Source organism: Cebus imitator, unplaced genomic scaffold (assembly GCF_001604975.1).
Source record: "Cebus imitator isolate Cc_AM_T3 unplaced genomic scaffold, Cebus_imitator-1.0 Scaffold160, whole genome shotgun sequence".
NCBI classification, from domain to species: domain Eukaryota; kingdom Metazoa; phylum Chordata; class Mammalia; order Primates; family Cebidae; genus Cebus; species Cebus imitator.
In genome coordinates, this window is record NW_016107475.1 from 2,093,807 (window position 1) to 2,110,312 (window position 16,506).

At 39.6% G+C, this 16,506-nt stretch overlaps 1 protein-coding gene across 2 annotated transcripts in view; it reads right to left on the reverse strand.

Moving 5' to 3' along the window:
• CRYBG1 (crystallin beta-gamma domain containing 1) overlaps positions 1 to 16,506 on the reverse strand; it is a 216,939-nt gene that overhangs the window by 24,317 nt on the left and 176,116 nt on the right. For both annotated transcript variants that reach the window (XM_017543754.2, XM_037743955.1), the window contains 6 exons: positions 15,194 to 15,333; positions 6,357 to 6,483; positions 3,802 to 3,837; positions 2,249 to 2,406; positions 1,109 to 1,235; positions 873 to 1,018 (listed from right to left, as the gene is read on the reverse strand). In XM_017543754.2, coding sequence (XP_017399243.1) covers positions 873 to 1,018; positions 1,109 to 1,235; positions 2,249 to 2,406; positions 3,802 to 3,837; positions 6,357 to 6,483; positions 15,194 to 15,333 — 734 coding nt within the window. The remainder of the gene's footprint in view (positions 1 to 872; positions 1,019 to 1,108; positions 1,236 to 2,248; positions 2,407 to 3,801; positions 3,838 to 6,356; positions 6,484 to 15,193; positions 15,334 to 16,506) is intronic.

A 16,506-nucleotide genomic window follows, 5' to 3' on the forward strand; every position in this document is an offset into this window, starting at 1 on the left:
TGAAGCAGGAGAATCGCTTGAACCTGTGAGGTGGAGGTTGCAGTCAGCTGAGATGTCACCACTGCACTCCAGCCTGGGTGATAGAGTAAAACTCTGCCTCAAAAAAAAAAAAAAAAAGAATAGAAACCAGATGTGGCCACAGGCCAGCAGATGCAAAGGGCCCATCTAAAGTCAAGTCAACACAGAAAAAAGCCCAGTCAAGACAGACACCAAGTTCTGATGACAGTGTTTGATCCCCTGCATCCAGCCATGCCTGAAGCAAAATCTTCTCCAGGACTTTTTAGTTACTTAAACCAGTAAGTTCCATTTTAAGCCTTTAAGCCAATTTAGCTTGGCTTGCAGTCACTTTCATCCCAAAGAATCTTGATTAAACATCTTTCAATAAAAACTTGCTTTACCACTAATAAAACAGTCAACTGCTAACTTCAAGTACACTGAACAATTATTTTTATGTCAAACTAATAGAGAAGAAATATACTGGAACAGGTGTAGGACCACAGGAATATCTAATGGGACTTTGACCCAGCCTCAGGTTTATGTTAGATTACTATTATTATTTGATTCCCCTCATTTAAAAAATTCATGCTCTCTCTATGCAGAATGACAAGGGAAGCAGATCTGTAGATTTCTATCGCGATACCCAAAAGCCTACTCCAAACGTTATATTACCCGTAAAAAGAAGAGACTATGTGAGAAAGAGTTTTAAAGAGAGTTAACGAAAATATCATGCAGCAGCTATTAAATGACTGATGTAATGTGAAGCTGTTGAGATATTTGTGTATTGAGTGCCTACTCTGTCATAGACTCTTACCGGTTTAACATAAGCCAAGGCAAAACTATGTTTAAAATTCCAATTGGATCATTTCACTTACACTCCACTCAGTACATTAATAGACTGTGTCTTCACTCCATATCCGGTCTCCTTTAAATTAGCAACAATTCCCAATACATCAATACTGGAACCTTTGGATCCAAAGTTTTTTTCACTGTACATTATCATGTGAGCATTTGAAAAATCCTATTGAGAAAAAAAATTAAAGATTCAAAGGCTAGCCATTTATTATCTAAAGAAGACCAAGTATTAGCCACTAGCTTTTCCTTAACTTACACCTAATATAGGTCGTAAAGACTGAAGCTCTCCATTGTAACCTCCCCAGTCTTTCCAGTCCCGGTATTCTCCTTCTTCTAGCAAATACTGATGACCTGTAAATCCAGACTTCTCATACGCAACCCAACTACAACACAAAGAACATGATGAGTAGTAATTTTCAGACACATTAAAATGTTTTCAAGGTACATATCCATTTCATTGAAAGATACAAATAATTATAAAGCTAGACGTGAACTTCCGCATTATCATTGGAATTCTCTGAAATTTAGAATAACAGAATGGCCGCAAGAAAATAACCTAAGGGACACATATCAGAGTTGTGTAAAGGAGGGAAGGGGAGTGTGTGTGTGAGTGGTGTGTATGTGTGTGTGTTTAATAAGGACTGACTCAAACCTCAGCAAGTAAAACTGGATAAACTCACTTCAAATAGGAACAAAAATATTGTGAATAGTTGGCAATTTACAGGAGCAATTTTAGTGTACACTTCTATGGGAATTGTGTAAGATCTATAAAATTCAAAAACATAAAAATTAGAAAGTGAACTATCAAACCACTCAATAGCTTGGAACAGAATTCTAATAAGCAAGGTTTTCGATTTAATCAATTTGAACAGGCCAATGTATCAGCCTTGCTTGGTGGACTGATTCCCACACTGTTCCCTCAAACTGCTTTTTTTTTTTTTTTTTTAATGAGACAAGAGTCTTGCTCTGTTGCCCAGGCTGGAGTGCAGCTCACTGCAACCTTCATCTCCCGGGTTCAAGCAATTCTCCTGCCTCAGCCTCCCGAGTAACTGGGATTACAGGCATGCACCACCACACCTAGCTAATTTTGTATTTTTAGTAGAGACAGTGTTTCTCCATGTTGGTCAGGCTGGTCTTGAACTCCCAACCTCAGGTGATCTGCCCATCCTGGCCTCCCAAAGGGCTGAGATTACAGGCATGAGCCACCGTGCCTGGCCTCAAACTGCTTTCTTAAATCCAGTAACTATAGGCCGAGGAGAACATGGACATGACTGTCAAAATTCACCATACTATAGAATCAGAAATGTTGTTTTTATGGGGGAAAGGACACATTTATTACTTAATATTTAGAAGAAAAAAAGAGAGAGAAATCCTAACAAGTCACCCATGTACTTACATGCCTCTTAGAACTTTCATAGACCCCACTGACGTAAACGGCAAATGATCGCCTCCAGTCGCCTCTTCTGTTTCACCTCCTTCCATGACAAAACTACCCATTTCTGTTTCTAGTTCCATACATTTTCCTTCAAAGAAAGGCTTTTCATAAATAACTACCTATAATAGGAATAAGATATACCAGTAATTTGTAAGAAGTATCCCAACAGTTTAACATTAAATGAGTCATTTAATGTCACTAAGTCCTGAAACATAAATTAAAATTTTCTGGCCAGGCATAGTGGCTCATGCCTATAATCCCAGCACTTTGGGAGGCTGAGGCAGGTGGATCAGTTGAGGTCAGGAGTTCGAGACCAGCCTGGCCAATATGGTGAAACTCCGTCTCTACTAAAAATACAAAAATTAGCTGAGCATGGTGATACACGCCTGTAATCTCAGCTACTCAGGAGGCTGAAGCAGGAGAACCACTTGAATCCAGGAGGTGGAGGGTTAAGTGAGCCGAGATCATGTCAATGCACTCCAGCCTGGGTGACAGAGTGAGACTCTGTCTCTAAAAAACAAAATAAAATGTTCTAATCATATTTTTAAAAATTAACTAGGCCAGGCACAGTGGCTGACACTTGTCATTCCAGCACTTTGGGAGGCCAAGGCGAGAGGATCACTTGAGCTTAGGAGTTTGAGACCAACCTGGGCAACATAGCGAAACCTTGTCTCTGATAAAAAGAAAAAAAGCTGGGTGTGGTGGTACGTCTATAATCCCAGCTATTCAGGAGCCGAGGCAAGAGGATGACTTGGGCCGGAGAAATCAAGGCTGCAGTCAGCCATGATGGCGCCACTGTACTCCAGCCTGGGTGACTGAGCAAGTCCTGGTCTCCAAAAAAAAAAACAATAACTAAATAATGGCATCTGATAAAACAGTAAAAAGAAAAATAAAAAGGGTTTTTTCTTTTCCTAATGTGGTATAGCTCAAAACCATGGTTCAAAAGAGTTTAAAAATAATTGGTTTTTGTGTATGTATATATACACACACATCTATATCATATACACACACACACACACACACACACACACACACACACACACACACATATATATCTGATACTTAGAACCACATAGAAGGAACCAGAGGATTCTAAAGTAGTGTTAAAAATGAAAAAATACATAGTGTGTGGCATCGATGTGGAAATTGGGAAGAGTAGAAAGGGTACTTTGGAGTAGGGAGAGCTTGTCTTGAAAGGTTTTTTCCTGGCTAATTGGCAAGCAGCAACAAGCCCTGCAATTAGTAAATACAACTGCAAATTGTTAGCTTAACGCAACAATGACACTGTCCAGCCATGGCTAAATGTACTCTTAGCGATAACTGATGCTATTAGCATTATCTTCCAGCCTGAAGGATGGCACGTGTAAGTTGGTAACTTCCCTGGGCTGCCTCTGTGTGTGATAGAGGTTTAATATGAGAAGTCACACAAGCGATATCTTCATAGAGATGGGGTGGAAATAACATTAGGTATATATATGTGTGTATATGTTTACATATTTAATATACATTTTTACCTTTGGATCTGTAGGGAATTCAACTTTACGGCCACCCTGCAAAGAGCAATAACATAATAAGAAAAATAGTTTTTTCCCCAAAACCTAAAATGCAATTTAAAAAAAATAGTTTTTCACTGATACGTTACCATTTCATATTAGCCATAGCAGTTTATAGTAAGCCACTGAATTTCAGTGTGACTACGTTCCAGTTTGTTGTAATTCACATGAGATAGTTCTAAAATTACCAACAACACAGATGAAGACACGAGGAAGGCGGGCTAGGGCGGAGCCTCACGCGGGCTGTCTATAAGCTCATCTGCACTGTAGAAGTATTTTTTGACCTAGTAAGTTTTTTTATTTTAAACTTTGAAAATTTCTCATAAAAATCCATACTTCTCTTGTAAAAACAGTTCTAAGAGCTGACATCTCTGGACCCAGGTTCTCCCAGGCAGCTAGCTGTCTTCACCTTCTGCACTTAACAATCCTGCACTGAATTCATCCTTCAGCTGGGCGCAGGCCCGGGTTTGCTGCCTCCACCATTCCCTTCACTTCAACTCTGAGCTATTTGTATTTGCTGCCTGGCCCCTGGAGGCATTTGATTTTGCAACCAGGGCTTACAAAACTATTATGTGTTGAAGTTCACATAATAAGCTCCGGAGGACTCATGGAATAATTAGATAAACTGTTAAATCAAATTTAAAACATCCCAAAGGATGAGTCTGTGGGGGGTTGTTATAAAATAAAAAGCTTTTTCAAAACAAAAGAACTCAATAAAATCAGAGAAATGATATTACATTAAAAAGATATTCCACAATATATTAAATAGGTCAAGAGTTTAAATCAGCAATAGGATAGTTGGATTTTTTTAATTAATACATCTTAATAGCTTTTTTAAAAAGTACTGCCAAAGACACTCAAAGGCACCAAATGAATGGTAATAATAAAAGAATGTGTTTATTTCCTTATCTTCTATGAAAAAAAAAAAAAAAAAAAAAAAAAAAAAAAAAAAAAAAAGGAATGTGGCTGATATTATCAGCAAACCAGAGATTATACAACCAAGCACATGACCTTTTCAAAAGTAATCCTGTTCGAAAACCATAGACTTTGGAGATTTTTCATCATCATTACAAACTGCTCTTAAAACCTGGATGAATTCTTTCATACATTCACAAAACTAGCAAAATTTGGTTCTTTGAAAGTGAGTTTAATTTTAGGGAAAAAAAAGGCCCAAATCATGTGCATTAAGACCAGCAAACATACAGATAATTAAACCAAATACTTTGGCAGGAGGGGTAAAATTAAGATTTAAAAAAATCAAGGAAAATGTGGCACATATACACTATGGAATATTATGCAGCCATAAAAAACGATGAGTTCGTGTCCTTTGTAGGGACATGGATGAACCTGGAAACCATCATTCTCAGCAAACTGACACAAGAACAAAAAATGAAACACCACATGTTCTCACTTATAGGCGGGTGATGAACAATGAGAACACATGGACACAGTGAGGGGAGCATCACACACTGGGGTCTGTTAGTGGGGGGCAAGGGAGGGAAAGCAGGGGGTGAGGAGGTAAGGGAGGGATAACATGGGGAGAAATGCCAGGTGTAGGTGACGAGAGGATGGAGGAGCATACCACGTTGCCATGTGTGTACCTATGCAACAATCCTGCATGATCTGTACATGTACACAGAACCTAAAGTACAATAAAAAACAAAAATACTGTCTTCTTTTCTAATTTGTCTCAAACTGGCTGAGAAGACAACTGCAAAATGCAGTTTCAAAAACATGTTTGTAACGGGAGCCTCACTCTCACTGCGGGTATTTAGGGAACACACACTGCACCCAACACCGGGGACAAGACAGATGTGGCCTGCTTCCTCCCAAAGCTCTCAGTCTAGCAGAAGAGACAAAGAACAAAGCAAGACTTGGGGACAAGGCGGAGGAAGCAAAGGCTCCTTCCACAGCAGATACTTGGGAGGACAACACTCATTTGGTCTAGTCCCAGCAACTCCCAAGCTGCCACGCAGCACAGCCTCATCTCACGGCAGCTGAGCCAGCTCTCAGCGTGCCCTGCTCTCTCTCAGGCTGCACCCTGGCTCGTGCAGTGCATTCACCAACAGCTCCATCTAAAAATCATCCTGCTAATTTTTTAAGGTCAAACTTAACTTAGGATGATGCATTCCTAATTATCCCCCCTCTCTGTCACTTCACCCACAATTTGAAATTGTATGTATCCTTTGTCCTGTTTTTCCACCAATGTTTAATTCTTCACTTTCCTGACTTGTTAAACCTACACTGGGCTGAAGCTTTGTGCAACCATCTGCAGCTCTGCAAGGCTGAGAATGCCTTAAAGGCAAAGGGCATAATCTTACCTGCTTTTTTTTTTTTTTCCAGTCTGTAGCATCTAGCAAGTTACTGTTTCTATTATTTCTATTGAGCAATAGGTCCAACCTACTACAAATTTGTTCCTTAAAAGTCAGCTTTATTGCTTCAAAGTCATACCCTGTGAATTACCCATGTCAAGCTGACAAAGAATCACTGCAAGAACACTTGGATTTCATTTTTACCATTTTCAGAGGCCGCATGGATCCAATGTACGCTGCTTCTGTATCCCAGAAGGACACGTCAGGGTATTCACCAGGTTCCAGGATGAAAGGAACACCCTGAAATCCAGGTTCTTCATAAATCAGCCACCTAAAGAGCCACCATGGAAGGAAAGAAAGGGAGCCAGCTCATCATTTCAGTTTTTCCTTCTGTCTGGTACCCAGGATGAGAGGAGAAGAACAGGAGAGCATACGGACCCACACAGTGAACGGTTGCACTTAGGTGTTAGAATCATACTAGACTCAAGGAAAAATAAAGCCATTATATGCTCCTCTTCTTAATCTTTTACTCTTCTCCTTGGCTGGCTTTGTCCCCTTATTTTATCTTAATTGCTCCTAAGTTCCGCCTAATCATTTGTCATGGTGCCAAACATTAGTAACCGCTAACATCTCCCTAGAGCTTACAAGGAATGCCACCCAGAACATCATCTAATCCTCACAGCAATGCTATGAAGAAGGGATACCATTGTCCTCATTTTATAGAGAAAGTTATGTAAGTTGCCTAGAGCCACACAGAGCTGTAAGTAGGAAAGGTTGGAATGATTCAAGCCGACTCCAGAACCAGGTTCCTAATCAATTTTTTTTTTTTTTTTTTGAGATGGAGTCTTGCTCTGTCACCCAGGCTGGAGTGCTATGGCTTGCTCTCAGCTCACTGCAACCTCTGCCTCCTGATTCAAGTGATTCTCCTGCCTCAGCCTCCCAAGTAGCTGGGAGTACAGGCACACACCACGGCGCCTAATTTTTGCATTTTTTTTTTTTTAGTAGTGTCGGTGGGGTGGGGGGTCTCACCATGCTGGTCAGGCTGGTCTCGAACTCCTGGCCTCAGGTGAGCCACCTGCCTTGGCCTCCCAAAGTGCTGGGATTATAGGCGTGAACCATCGTGCCCAGTCCTAATCATTTTTTTAATGGCAGTTTTTCTCATTACAGGGAGTGTACTGAACACAGTTTACTCTTTTCACAGTTACTCAGGATCATCACTGTGAGCATTAGGTAACGCACAGTGGTGTCCTCAGGGGCTCTGAAGGTCTGTGGGGCTGCTTGTTCCCAGGCTGCAAAGCTTTTTGAGTTCTTGTTTCTGATTTTTATGGCTTTTCAATACCACACCCTTCTATCAGCTTCTCAGCTGTTGCTTCTACTTTCAGTTGGGAAACCAGCAGCCCCGCCCTCCTCTAACGTGCCAGAAATCAGGAAACCAGAAAACCATGCCTGTTAGCACTGTCTCTAAAGTATACGAGGTCTTTCTGTAAACATCTTGGTTCCTGGGAGGGTTCCGAGAAGGTGAGAATGATGAAGAAGTGACTTTTCTGTAAGACAGGGGTTAATGTACCCGCTTTATAAACAAACAGAATTCTTAGGGATCACTTACACTCGCCAATTGGGTTAATTTCGCTAACATGTTCCAGCCGTGGTACTCCACCATGTTGTGTTCTCCAGAACACCATGCCAAGAAGAGGGTGGCTCTAAATGAAATCTTTTACCCACAAAATAGGTCTGATACCTCCCTCTTTGCTTTTTTCTTCTTCCCAAACTTGGCCCAAGGCAAATTTTTGATGATGGTTGTTGCTCAAGATTCCCTGGGATACATCAGTAACTTCTCTAATTATACAGAGATTTACAACCAGACTCCTGCTGATGATTTGACAACACACACATGAAAGAATGTCGGGAGGCCAGGTGTGGCACATGGGTAAGAGGTCGGAACTGCAGTGTTAGAAGTCAGGATGATGGTTACTGGGGAAAAGGGCGTGAGGATGACTAGGAGGGCCCAAGAATCAAGGGGGTTTTTGCGATGCTGGGAATGTTCTTTTTCTTGATCTGAGTGATGATTACGCCTGCATATTCACTTTGTGAAAATTCACTTAGCTTATATATTTAGGGTTTATGTACCTTTTTGTACAAATGTTATACTTCAAAAAAAGTTACTTAAGGAAAAAAAAAGAGGCTTATCTTTTAAATACCACTGTAATGCTTCTAAACCACAGGAAAACAGAGGCTAAGAATAGGGTACTTTAAACTTCCTTATGTTTAAACCATGACAGCCAAGGATTCATTACAAGTATTTTGGAGCTCAAAGCTCTCACAGGCACACTACCAATGGACTTTGTTCCCTAGTGAGATAACGGCAGTCCTGTAACACATTATGGTATATTAGGCTAACAAGCCAAGCAGGCCCCAAAGTCTGACTTCTTCACAAATGAACAGGCTTAATTCTTCATAAACTGAATGTATGGCTCATGAGCAAGTGATCTGAGATTTTGAAATGATCCTGACCGAAGTACCCTTTTCATTAAGTCTTTCCTTCTACAGCTTGAGTTCAAAGGGGATTCATTCATCTGATACTAAACATTTCACTTTTGTTGAAGCATGTGGTTTAGTTGCATAACATTTATGGAAGGAAAGTCATTCTGGGGAGAGGGGAATTTGTCAAAAAACTAAACACATAAATGAATGCATTTGAAAAGACTGCTGCTCTGAAAGTTCTTCCTTAGTAAATGAGTGCTGAAGGCCTGCTGGGTAATTCAAACAGACATTTATAAATGGTGGGTGGACTTTGGAATTTGAAAACTCATATACAGGGTATGATTCATTTTTTTCTAAATTCTGTTCCAACAAGATATATTATTTACAAGGCCATCAGGAGAGGGGGAAACTATCTCCAGGCAATGTTATTTCAGTTTCTAAAGGTAATCTTTTATTTTCCCATGCACTTAGGTAATGAGCTTTTGCCAATATAGATTAAAAAGTACAACTTTATAGTAGTACTTAACAAACAGTATGACTATGAAATCCAAGCTTATTTTGTAAACAAATGTATAACTACAAATGAATGTTGTTAAAGTAAATGGCCATCTATATGTTTATTAAAATATTTGTGTAATTACTCTTTTAGAAACACCCTTTGAGTGGCACAAGAAAAATCAGTCTTATCTTGTTCACTTGTTCTTAAACCAAAAACAGCACTTCCAGATGGATCTGAAGTTTTATTCCCTAGACATGGCTGTACATGAATATTGGCCATTTACAGAAACCAACTGGATACTCAAAAAATTAAATATGAGTGTACCTTCTTTGAGGTTATTCACGACAGAGGGGGTTGTGAATGTCAAAGGGGAAAATGTACCTTCACAATGGAAAGATGGAGGAGGTGCCACTTTAACCAAACAGTCAAACTTGGTATTGTTAACGGGCAAGTTAGCACATGCCCCCTGATGTGATGCAACATAAATATATGGCACTACCTGTATGAAGCATCCTCGCCAAAACTGTTTGGCCTGAACCTAACCATACCTCGAGACTTAAGCCCTAGTAGATAGGAAGTAGGACAAGCTAAATCATGGCATGAGGGAACACTCAGACAAATCTAGAATGTGGCACATTCTCTAAGACAGCTGGCCTAAATCTGTTTAAAAGTGAGCGGCATGGGAAACAAAGAGGGGGCATTTTAGAGATTTTTAAAAAGAGACTTAAAGAGACAGAACAATCAAATGCATTTCTATGAACCTTGATTGGATCCTGATTTGAACATGCAAATCTATAAAAGACATTCCTGAAGCAATTGGGAAAATTTGGTGACGGGCTCAAGAACAGATATTAACATGGATACCTTGTACATTTTCTCAGGTGTAATCATGATAGTTATGCAGGAGAATGTCATTATAAAGAGATTCAGGCTGAATCCTATATGGAATGAAGGGTCGTGGTATCTGCAATGTACATTCAAGGGCTCGGAAAAAAGATTATAACAAATATGGCAAAATGTTAACAATTATTGGGTCAAAGTCAATGGTACATTTGTGTTCACTGAACTATTCTTCCTACTTTTCTGCATGTTTGAAAACCTTCATAATAAAATATTGGGTTCTGATATGGTATATTCTACAATGAAATATACAGTGAATATTATACAGCAGTGAAAAAAAATACAGATGCACCCGTCAATACGAGTAATCTTAGGAGAGTGGTTACGCGTGTCACCAGGGTGGGCTACACCAGGTTCTGCAGCAATGTTGGTAATGGTCTAGGTTGTAAGTTGGGTGGTAGGTCCACAGGGGATTGTTTTATTATCAGGCTTCACAGTTCACACATATTCATATATTCTTCTGTATCTGTCAAATATTTCACAGTAAAAATAATCATATAATGTCTGTCCGTTAAAAAAGAAGTCCCTTGACTTTAGAACACCTGCATTCTAGTACACGTTCTGCTAACAACTAACCCTAGTCCGGAGAAAGTGACCAAAGCTTGTCTTCCTCAGTCAAATGATGGTGTTGGGCCGAAGTTCTAAAATTTCTCGCTTTTGTTATAAATATACCACCCCCGACTTCCACTTCCACCCCCATACACATCTCACACCCTAAAAAACCAATATGCTTTCACCTCTAGGAGGATGGGTGCTAGGATTAGCCAGCTGCTTGAAAGAAAGGTTTAAAAACAAATGACTCTCAATAGAATCTGAAAGGCAAGTTTAGTTAGAAATTGCTCATTTCCTCAAATAAGAATTTGACAAGACAAGTAACACGCTTATTTTGTGTATGAGTAGAAGAGCTTAATCTAGAGTGAACGGGCCCTAGAATCAATCACCTAATGGATTCTTGAGAAGTTCCCTCCCATGGCAAAGACTTCTTATCCCAGTTCAGGGGAACTGGAGCACCAACAGAAGCAAAATGAGCTTAAGTACTTACTATCAGTTAAATCTTCTCAATCCCTTGAGACTTTCCTTGGAGATCTGTAAAAGCACCAATGAACTGGTGCCTAAGCTCTCCAAGCAAGTTCAAAGAGCCCAACTTTGAAGTAACATCCGAGGCAGTGTTCCACTATCCTAATGACAACGGAAATGAACAGCCAGAAAAAAAGATGCCTATCATGACGCAAAGCTGTCATAAACTGTACGCTGTGACAGGCTAGTAACTACCACTTAGGAGGCAAAGCTAAACTTACTGCAAAGGTAAGAAACATCATTTAAGGTAACTTAATGTGCTTCAACATAGCCCAAGCCTGAGTCATGGCACCCTCCAGACACTGAGATTAAAATATGATAGCAGATGCCTTTTTTCATTATTTTCTAAGGAAAGTTACATTTCTCAACCTTTCCACCAATACTTAAAAAAAAAGCATATAAATGTCTTTCATGTGAAAAAATTCACAGTAGCAAGAGATGAAAGCATTCTCTTTTGCTTAGATTCCTACTTTTCTTCCCAGCCTCTTAATACAAAAGTGCCTTCTCTTCCCTTAACTACATCTACTCCCTTTTGGGACCTTGTCCTGCGCCTGCTTTAAATATACTCTCTATGCCAGTGACTCCTAAGTTTATGCTTCCAGCCTCTCCCCTGAACTCCAGCCTCACATACCCAGTCACCTTCCTGCCCACTTACTTGAATTTGCAGTTGGCATCCCAGCCTTAAACTGTCCAAAACTGTGCTCCTGAATCTCACTCTCTCCCAACCTGCCCCTCAAAGTCTTCTTCATCTCAACAAATGTTGGGGCTGTAAACCTCGGGCATTTCTTGGCTCCTCACACAATCTGTCAGCAAATGCTGTCGGTTCTACCATCAAAATGCATCCAAGATCTACTTCCTGCCACCACCATCGCACACCTAAGCCACCATCACCTCTTGACTGTGTGACTGCAAATGTGTCCTGCGTGGTTTCTTGGCTTCCACCTTTGCCTCTTTAGAGACTATTTTCTATACAAACAGGTTGATCCTTCTATTAATAACGCAAATTAGATCAAAATTCTCCAGTGATTTTCCACGTCACTTAGATTAAATCTAAATTCTCCTCCCTGAAAGACCATATGTGACCTGAGCCCTCTCCTATCCCCATTCTCCAAGTTCAGCTCCAGCCGCTGTGGCCTCTTAGCTATTGCCCAAGCATGCCCAGAAACCTTTTGCAAATGGTATGCTTCCTCTCTGGGACAGGCTCCCTGCCCCTCCTTCCTCAGCTAGCTTCAGGGCAGACTCCCTTATTTCCTGCAACTCCCTGCTTAAAATGTCACCAGAGTCCTTTACTCGCCACCCTGTCTAAAATAGCAACATGCCTGCCCCTCTCTGTAATTTATGTTTCTTGTAGCCTTTGCCATCTGACACATTAATATTTGTATTTGTGTTGTTTATTCCTACTAGAGTGACAGCTTTAGGAGAGTGGGGACATTATTTTATGTCTTCACTGCTGTAACAGTGACTAGAAAGCATCTAACACATAGTAGATGCTTGATTAGCAGATTTACTGAATATATTTAATACATCTCATTTATATTTGTTAAAATCCCAATTTCTTGTCATATGTAGACAGGGTGTGCAGAGGAAAAAAATGCCTTTCCTAATTTCTACTTCTAAATTAATCACCTTTAGAAATTTCATAGCCTTTCAAGGACTACAGGGTACCAATTGATATAACTCAAAATGTGCACTAAAGGCAGGACATTTCTCTAAAGAAGATATACAAATGGCCAGGAGGTATATGAAAAATGTTCAGCATCACTCAAGATCAGGGAAATGCAAATCAAAACCACAGTGAGATACCACCTCACTCCAGTTAGAAAGGCTACTATCAAAAAGACACAATATAACAAGTATTGGTGAGGATGTGGAACACAGGGAGCTCTTTCACATGATTGGTGGGAATATAAATTAACACAGCCATTATGGAAACCAGTATGGAGGCTCCCCAAAAAATTAAAAATAGAACTACTGTATGATCTTGCATTCTCACTACTGAGTATACATCCAAAGGAAATGAAATCAGGTACATCAAAGGACACCCACACTTTCATGTTTATTGCAGCACTATTCATAATAGCCAAGATAGGGAATCAACCTAAGTGTCCATCAACAGATGAACAGATCAAGAAAATGTGGCAAAAATATACAATAGAATAAGTTCCGGTGTTCTACTGCACGGTAGGGTAACTATGGTTAACAATAACATATTTTATATTTCAAAATAGCAGAAGAGAGGATTCTGAAGAGTCTCACCACAAAGAAATTATACGTGTTTGAGGTGACGGATTTGCCAGTTTCCCTGACTTGATCATTATGCAACGTATGCATGTATCAAAACATCACATTGTACCCCCAAAATATCTACAATTATTATTTGTCAATTAAAAACAATTTAAAAAGCAGTAAAATGTATACTATCCTTGGAAAATAACTTTATACATCAAGAGGAGATATTTAAATTAACATTTTTCTCTACACCCCAAATTCTGCCCTAATAACTACACCTTTGTATATTGACGAACCATCGCTACAGTCATTCCTTGCTATTATCCCACTCTTCTGGGGAGAGGAGGGTTGTTTTCTGAGAGGGGCCGGCATAGGGAAAGAACACCCTCGGGCTTCTGGGGTGCTGGTAAGGTTCTAGTTCTTGGCTCAAGTGGTGTCTACTTGGGTGCTCACTTTATCTAACTGTACATTTACCTTCTGCAAACTTTTTTCCAGGTGTGTTATATTTCCAACTGTTAAAGGTAAATTAAATAAATAAACTGTCATAAAGTAAGTATCTAACTCATACTTTCCTTCCCCTGCAAAACCCTGGATAAATTCTTGTTCATCCTCTACTTGAATACTCCTGGTGATGAGAAACTCTCTACCTGACAAGGCAGCCCACTTCCATTTTAATTGTTATTAACCATCAGAAAGTTCATCCCCGGGTCAAGTCAAAATCCATCTCTCTAACTTCTACTGGTTTTTCCCGGGACCTCCTACAGAATAACAGAGAGCAAGTCTAAGATCTCTTCTAGATGACCACTTTCCAACTATTAAAGGATGGCTGCTACCAAATCTCAACAGCCACACTTCCTGTTAAGTTGCCTAGAAGTTTTTAGTTTCTGATTTCTGAGGATCAAAAATCAGATTCTGTGATCTGAGTAACTTATCCCATTCCTGCAATTTACACAATCAAATCATTTTTCTGAGATGTGAACAATGGCAAACCAAGACTTTTAGTAATAAATAGAACACCAAAAACATGATTAAGGTGTGCCTTATTATACTCTGAGATATCCCATACCACTTTAGGGACAGACTGTAAACTTTTTTGACTGTGTAAACCATTAGCAAAGACATTTGAGCATTCTCTGAGTATATGAATATTTATAAATTATAACATAATACATCATGCCTATTAGAAAACATACACAGAAATAAAATCGTAAGAGGTGGAGACTTCAATCAAACAGGAAGAAGCTTTAGTACTTTTTCCTGCATCTCAGTGGATGTCTTTCACATGCCTTGGGGCTGTGTGTGTCACTTTGGAGACCACATTCTTTAGTATTGCAGTCTGTACTTTCTACCCTAATTTTCTCCCCTATCTGAGTCCCATTTCCTTCAAAATATTCTTGCTGTTTCCTGTGATTTGTGAAACAAACATCCTAGGGGCTTTGAACAGCATTGTGTGAAAATATTCAGGAAGTACCATGTGTGTTGGCTTCCATCCCCCCAGAAATATCAGGGGCATGTGCTTTGAATGAGCTCTTCTGAATTACCATGAAAATATAATCTACTACTCAGCTTTGAATGAATCAGATTCCACTGTGACAAGGAAAGCCATACATTAAAAATTCAATTCCCCCCCACATTTCCTACAGTAAATTGATATTGTTTATAAGAGAGGTGAATCATAATAACATAGGTGCAAAAGAATCAGAATTTTATGTGCCTTATAAAAATACACCTTACAGTTAATAATTACTTAACGGGAGCACAAATCAGAGACAAAGTATCTTAAGTCCTCTTTTTCCAGTATTACACTCACAAAAAAACTTCATTAAAATTGTATTTGAAAAAAAAAAATACTTACGTGCCCCAATGTACTTTCATGGAACAAGTCTTCTGCATTACACCAAATCCCTGCATTTCTTCAGTATCATCGAAGTAGGAACTTAGGATTCCTAACCCTTCTGGTTCGGTAAATAAGTCAATGTGACTAACTCTGTAATCCTGAAAAAATATATATGCACAGATAGTAAGAATTGCACCATGTATTTAACTCTCTAGTAAGCTCATTCTTCTTCTTACAACTAATCAAAATGAGCTTTAAATATACAAATACCCTTCACAGAGCACCTGCCATTTTAGCCCTTTCCTGTTTTCATCCATGAATTAATAATATGCCTATTTCAGGGCAGACACACTTGCTTTAGTGATATAACTCAGTGTTGCATTCAAGCAAAGATCATCAGAAATGTATTTTATTTGAGTTTTGGCATGTCTTTCTTTTTCTCATTCTCACTTGGCCCTCCTTGGTCTCTGGGGTTTTGGTTTCTTGGCTGTGATGTAATTATCCTAGCACTGAGACTCTAGTCTGTGGAAAGGCGGCCTTTGGAGTCTTCCTCAACCACTGTTTTGTGTCCATAAGCCCTCTGTTTCTTTGTGGTAACTCTCCTTGACTGAGTAAACCTCAATGATATTGGTTTGATCTAAGTCGTGAAAGCAAAAGCACACACTCATAGTGATTTACAAATCTCTGTACTTTGATCATTGTTCCATGCCTCGCATATGTATGGTCCAAACAGTCTTCAAAAGGCCTCTTCTGGCCAGGTGCCTAAGCATTAATGGATTTTATTGAAGCTTATCTATGCAGCTGAGTTGGGTGAACTGACTGAGCTACAGAAGAAATATTAACACTTGAGTAAGTTTAGGTGAGGCTTTTCAAACATTATCAAAAGGAACAATTCTAATGAACTAAAAAGGTGACCCTCTAAAATATATGCTGTGACTTATGTTTCATGTTTCAAGAAACCACACACACGATCTGTAAAGAAAATATAATCCATGACATAGGAGCCATACCATAATCTTTAACATGATACCACTCAGAAAAATTTACCCCAAGGAAACAAATTAGAAAATTATAAAACATTAGCCAGGCACAGTGGCTCATGCCTGTAATCCCTGCACTTTGGGAGGCCAAGGCAGGCAGATCACCTGAGGTCAGGAGTTCGAGATCAGCCTGGTCAACATGGCAAAACCCCGTCTCTACTAAAAATACAAAAATTAGCCAGGCGTTGCGGCATGTGCCTATAATCCCAGCTACTCCGGAGGCTGAGGCAGGAGGATCACTTGGACTCCTGGGAGGTGGAGGTTGCAGTGAGTCAAGATTGTACCACTACA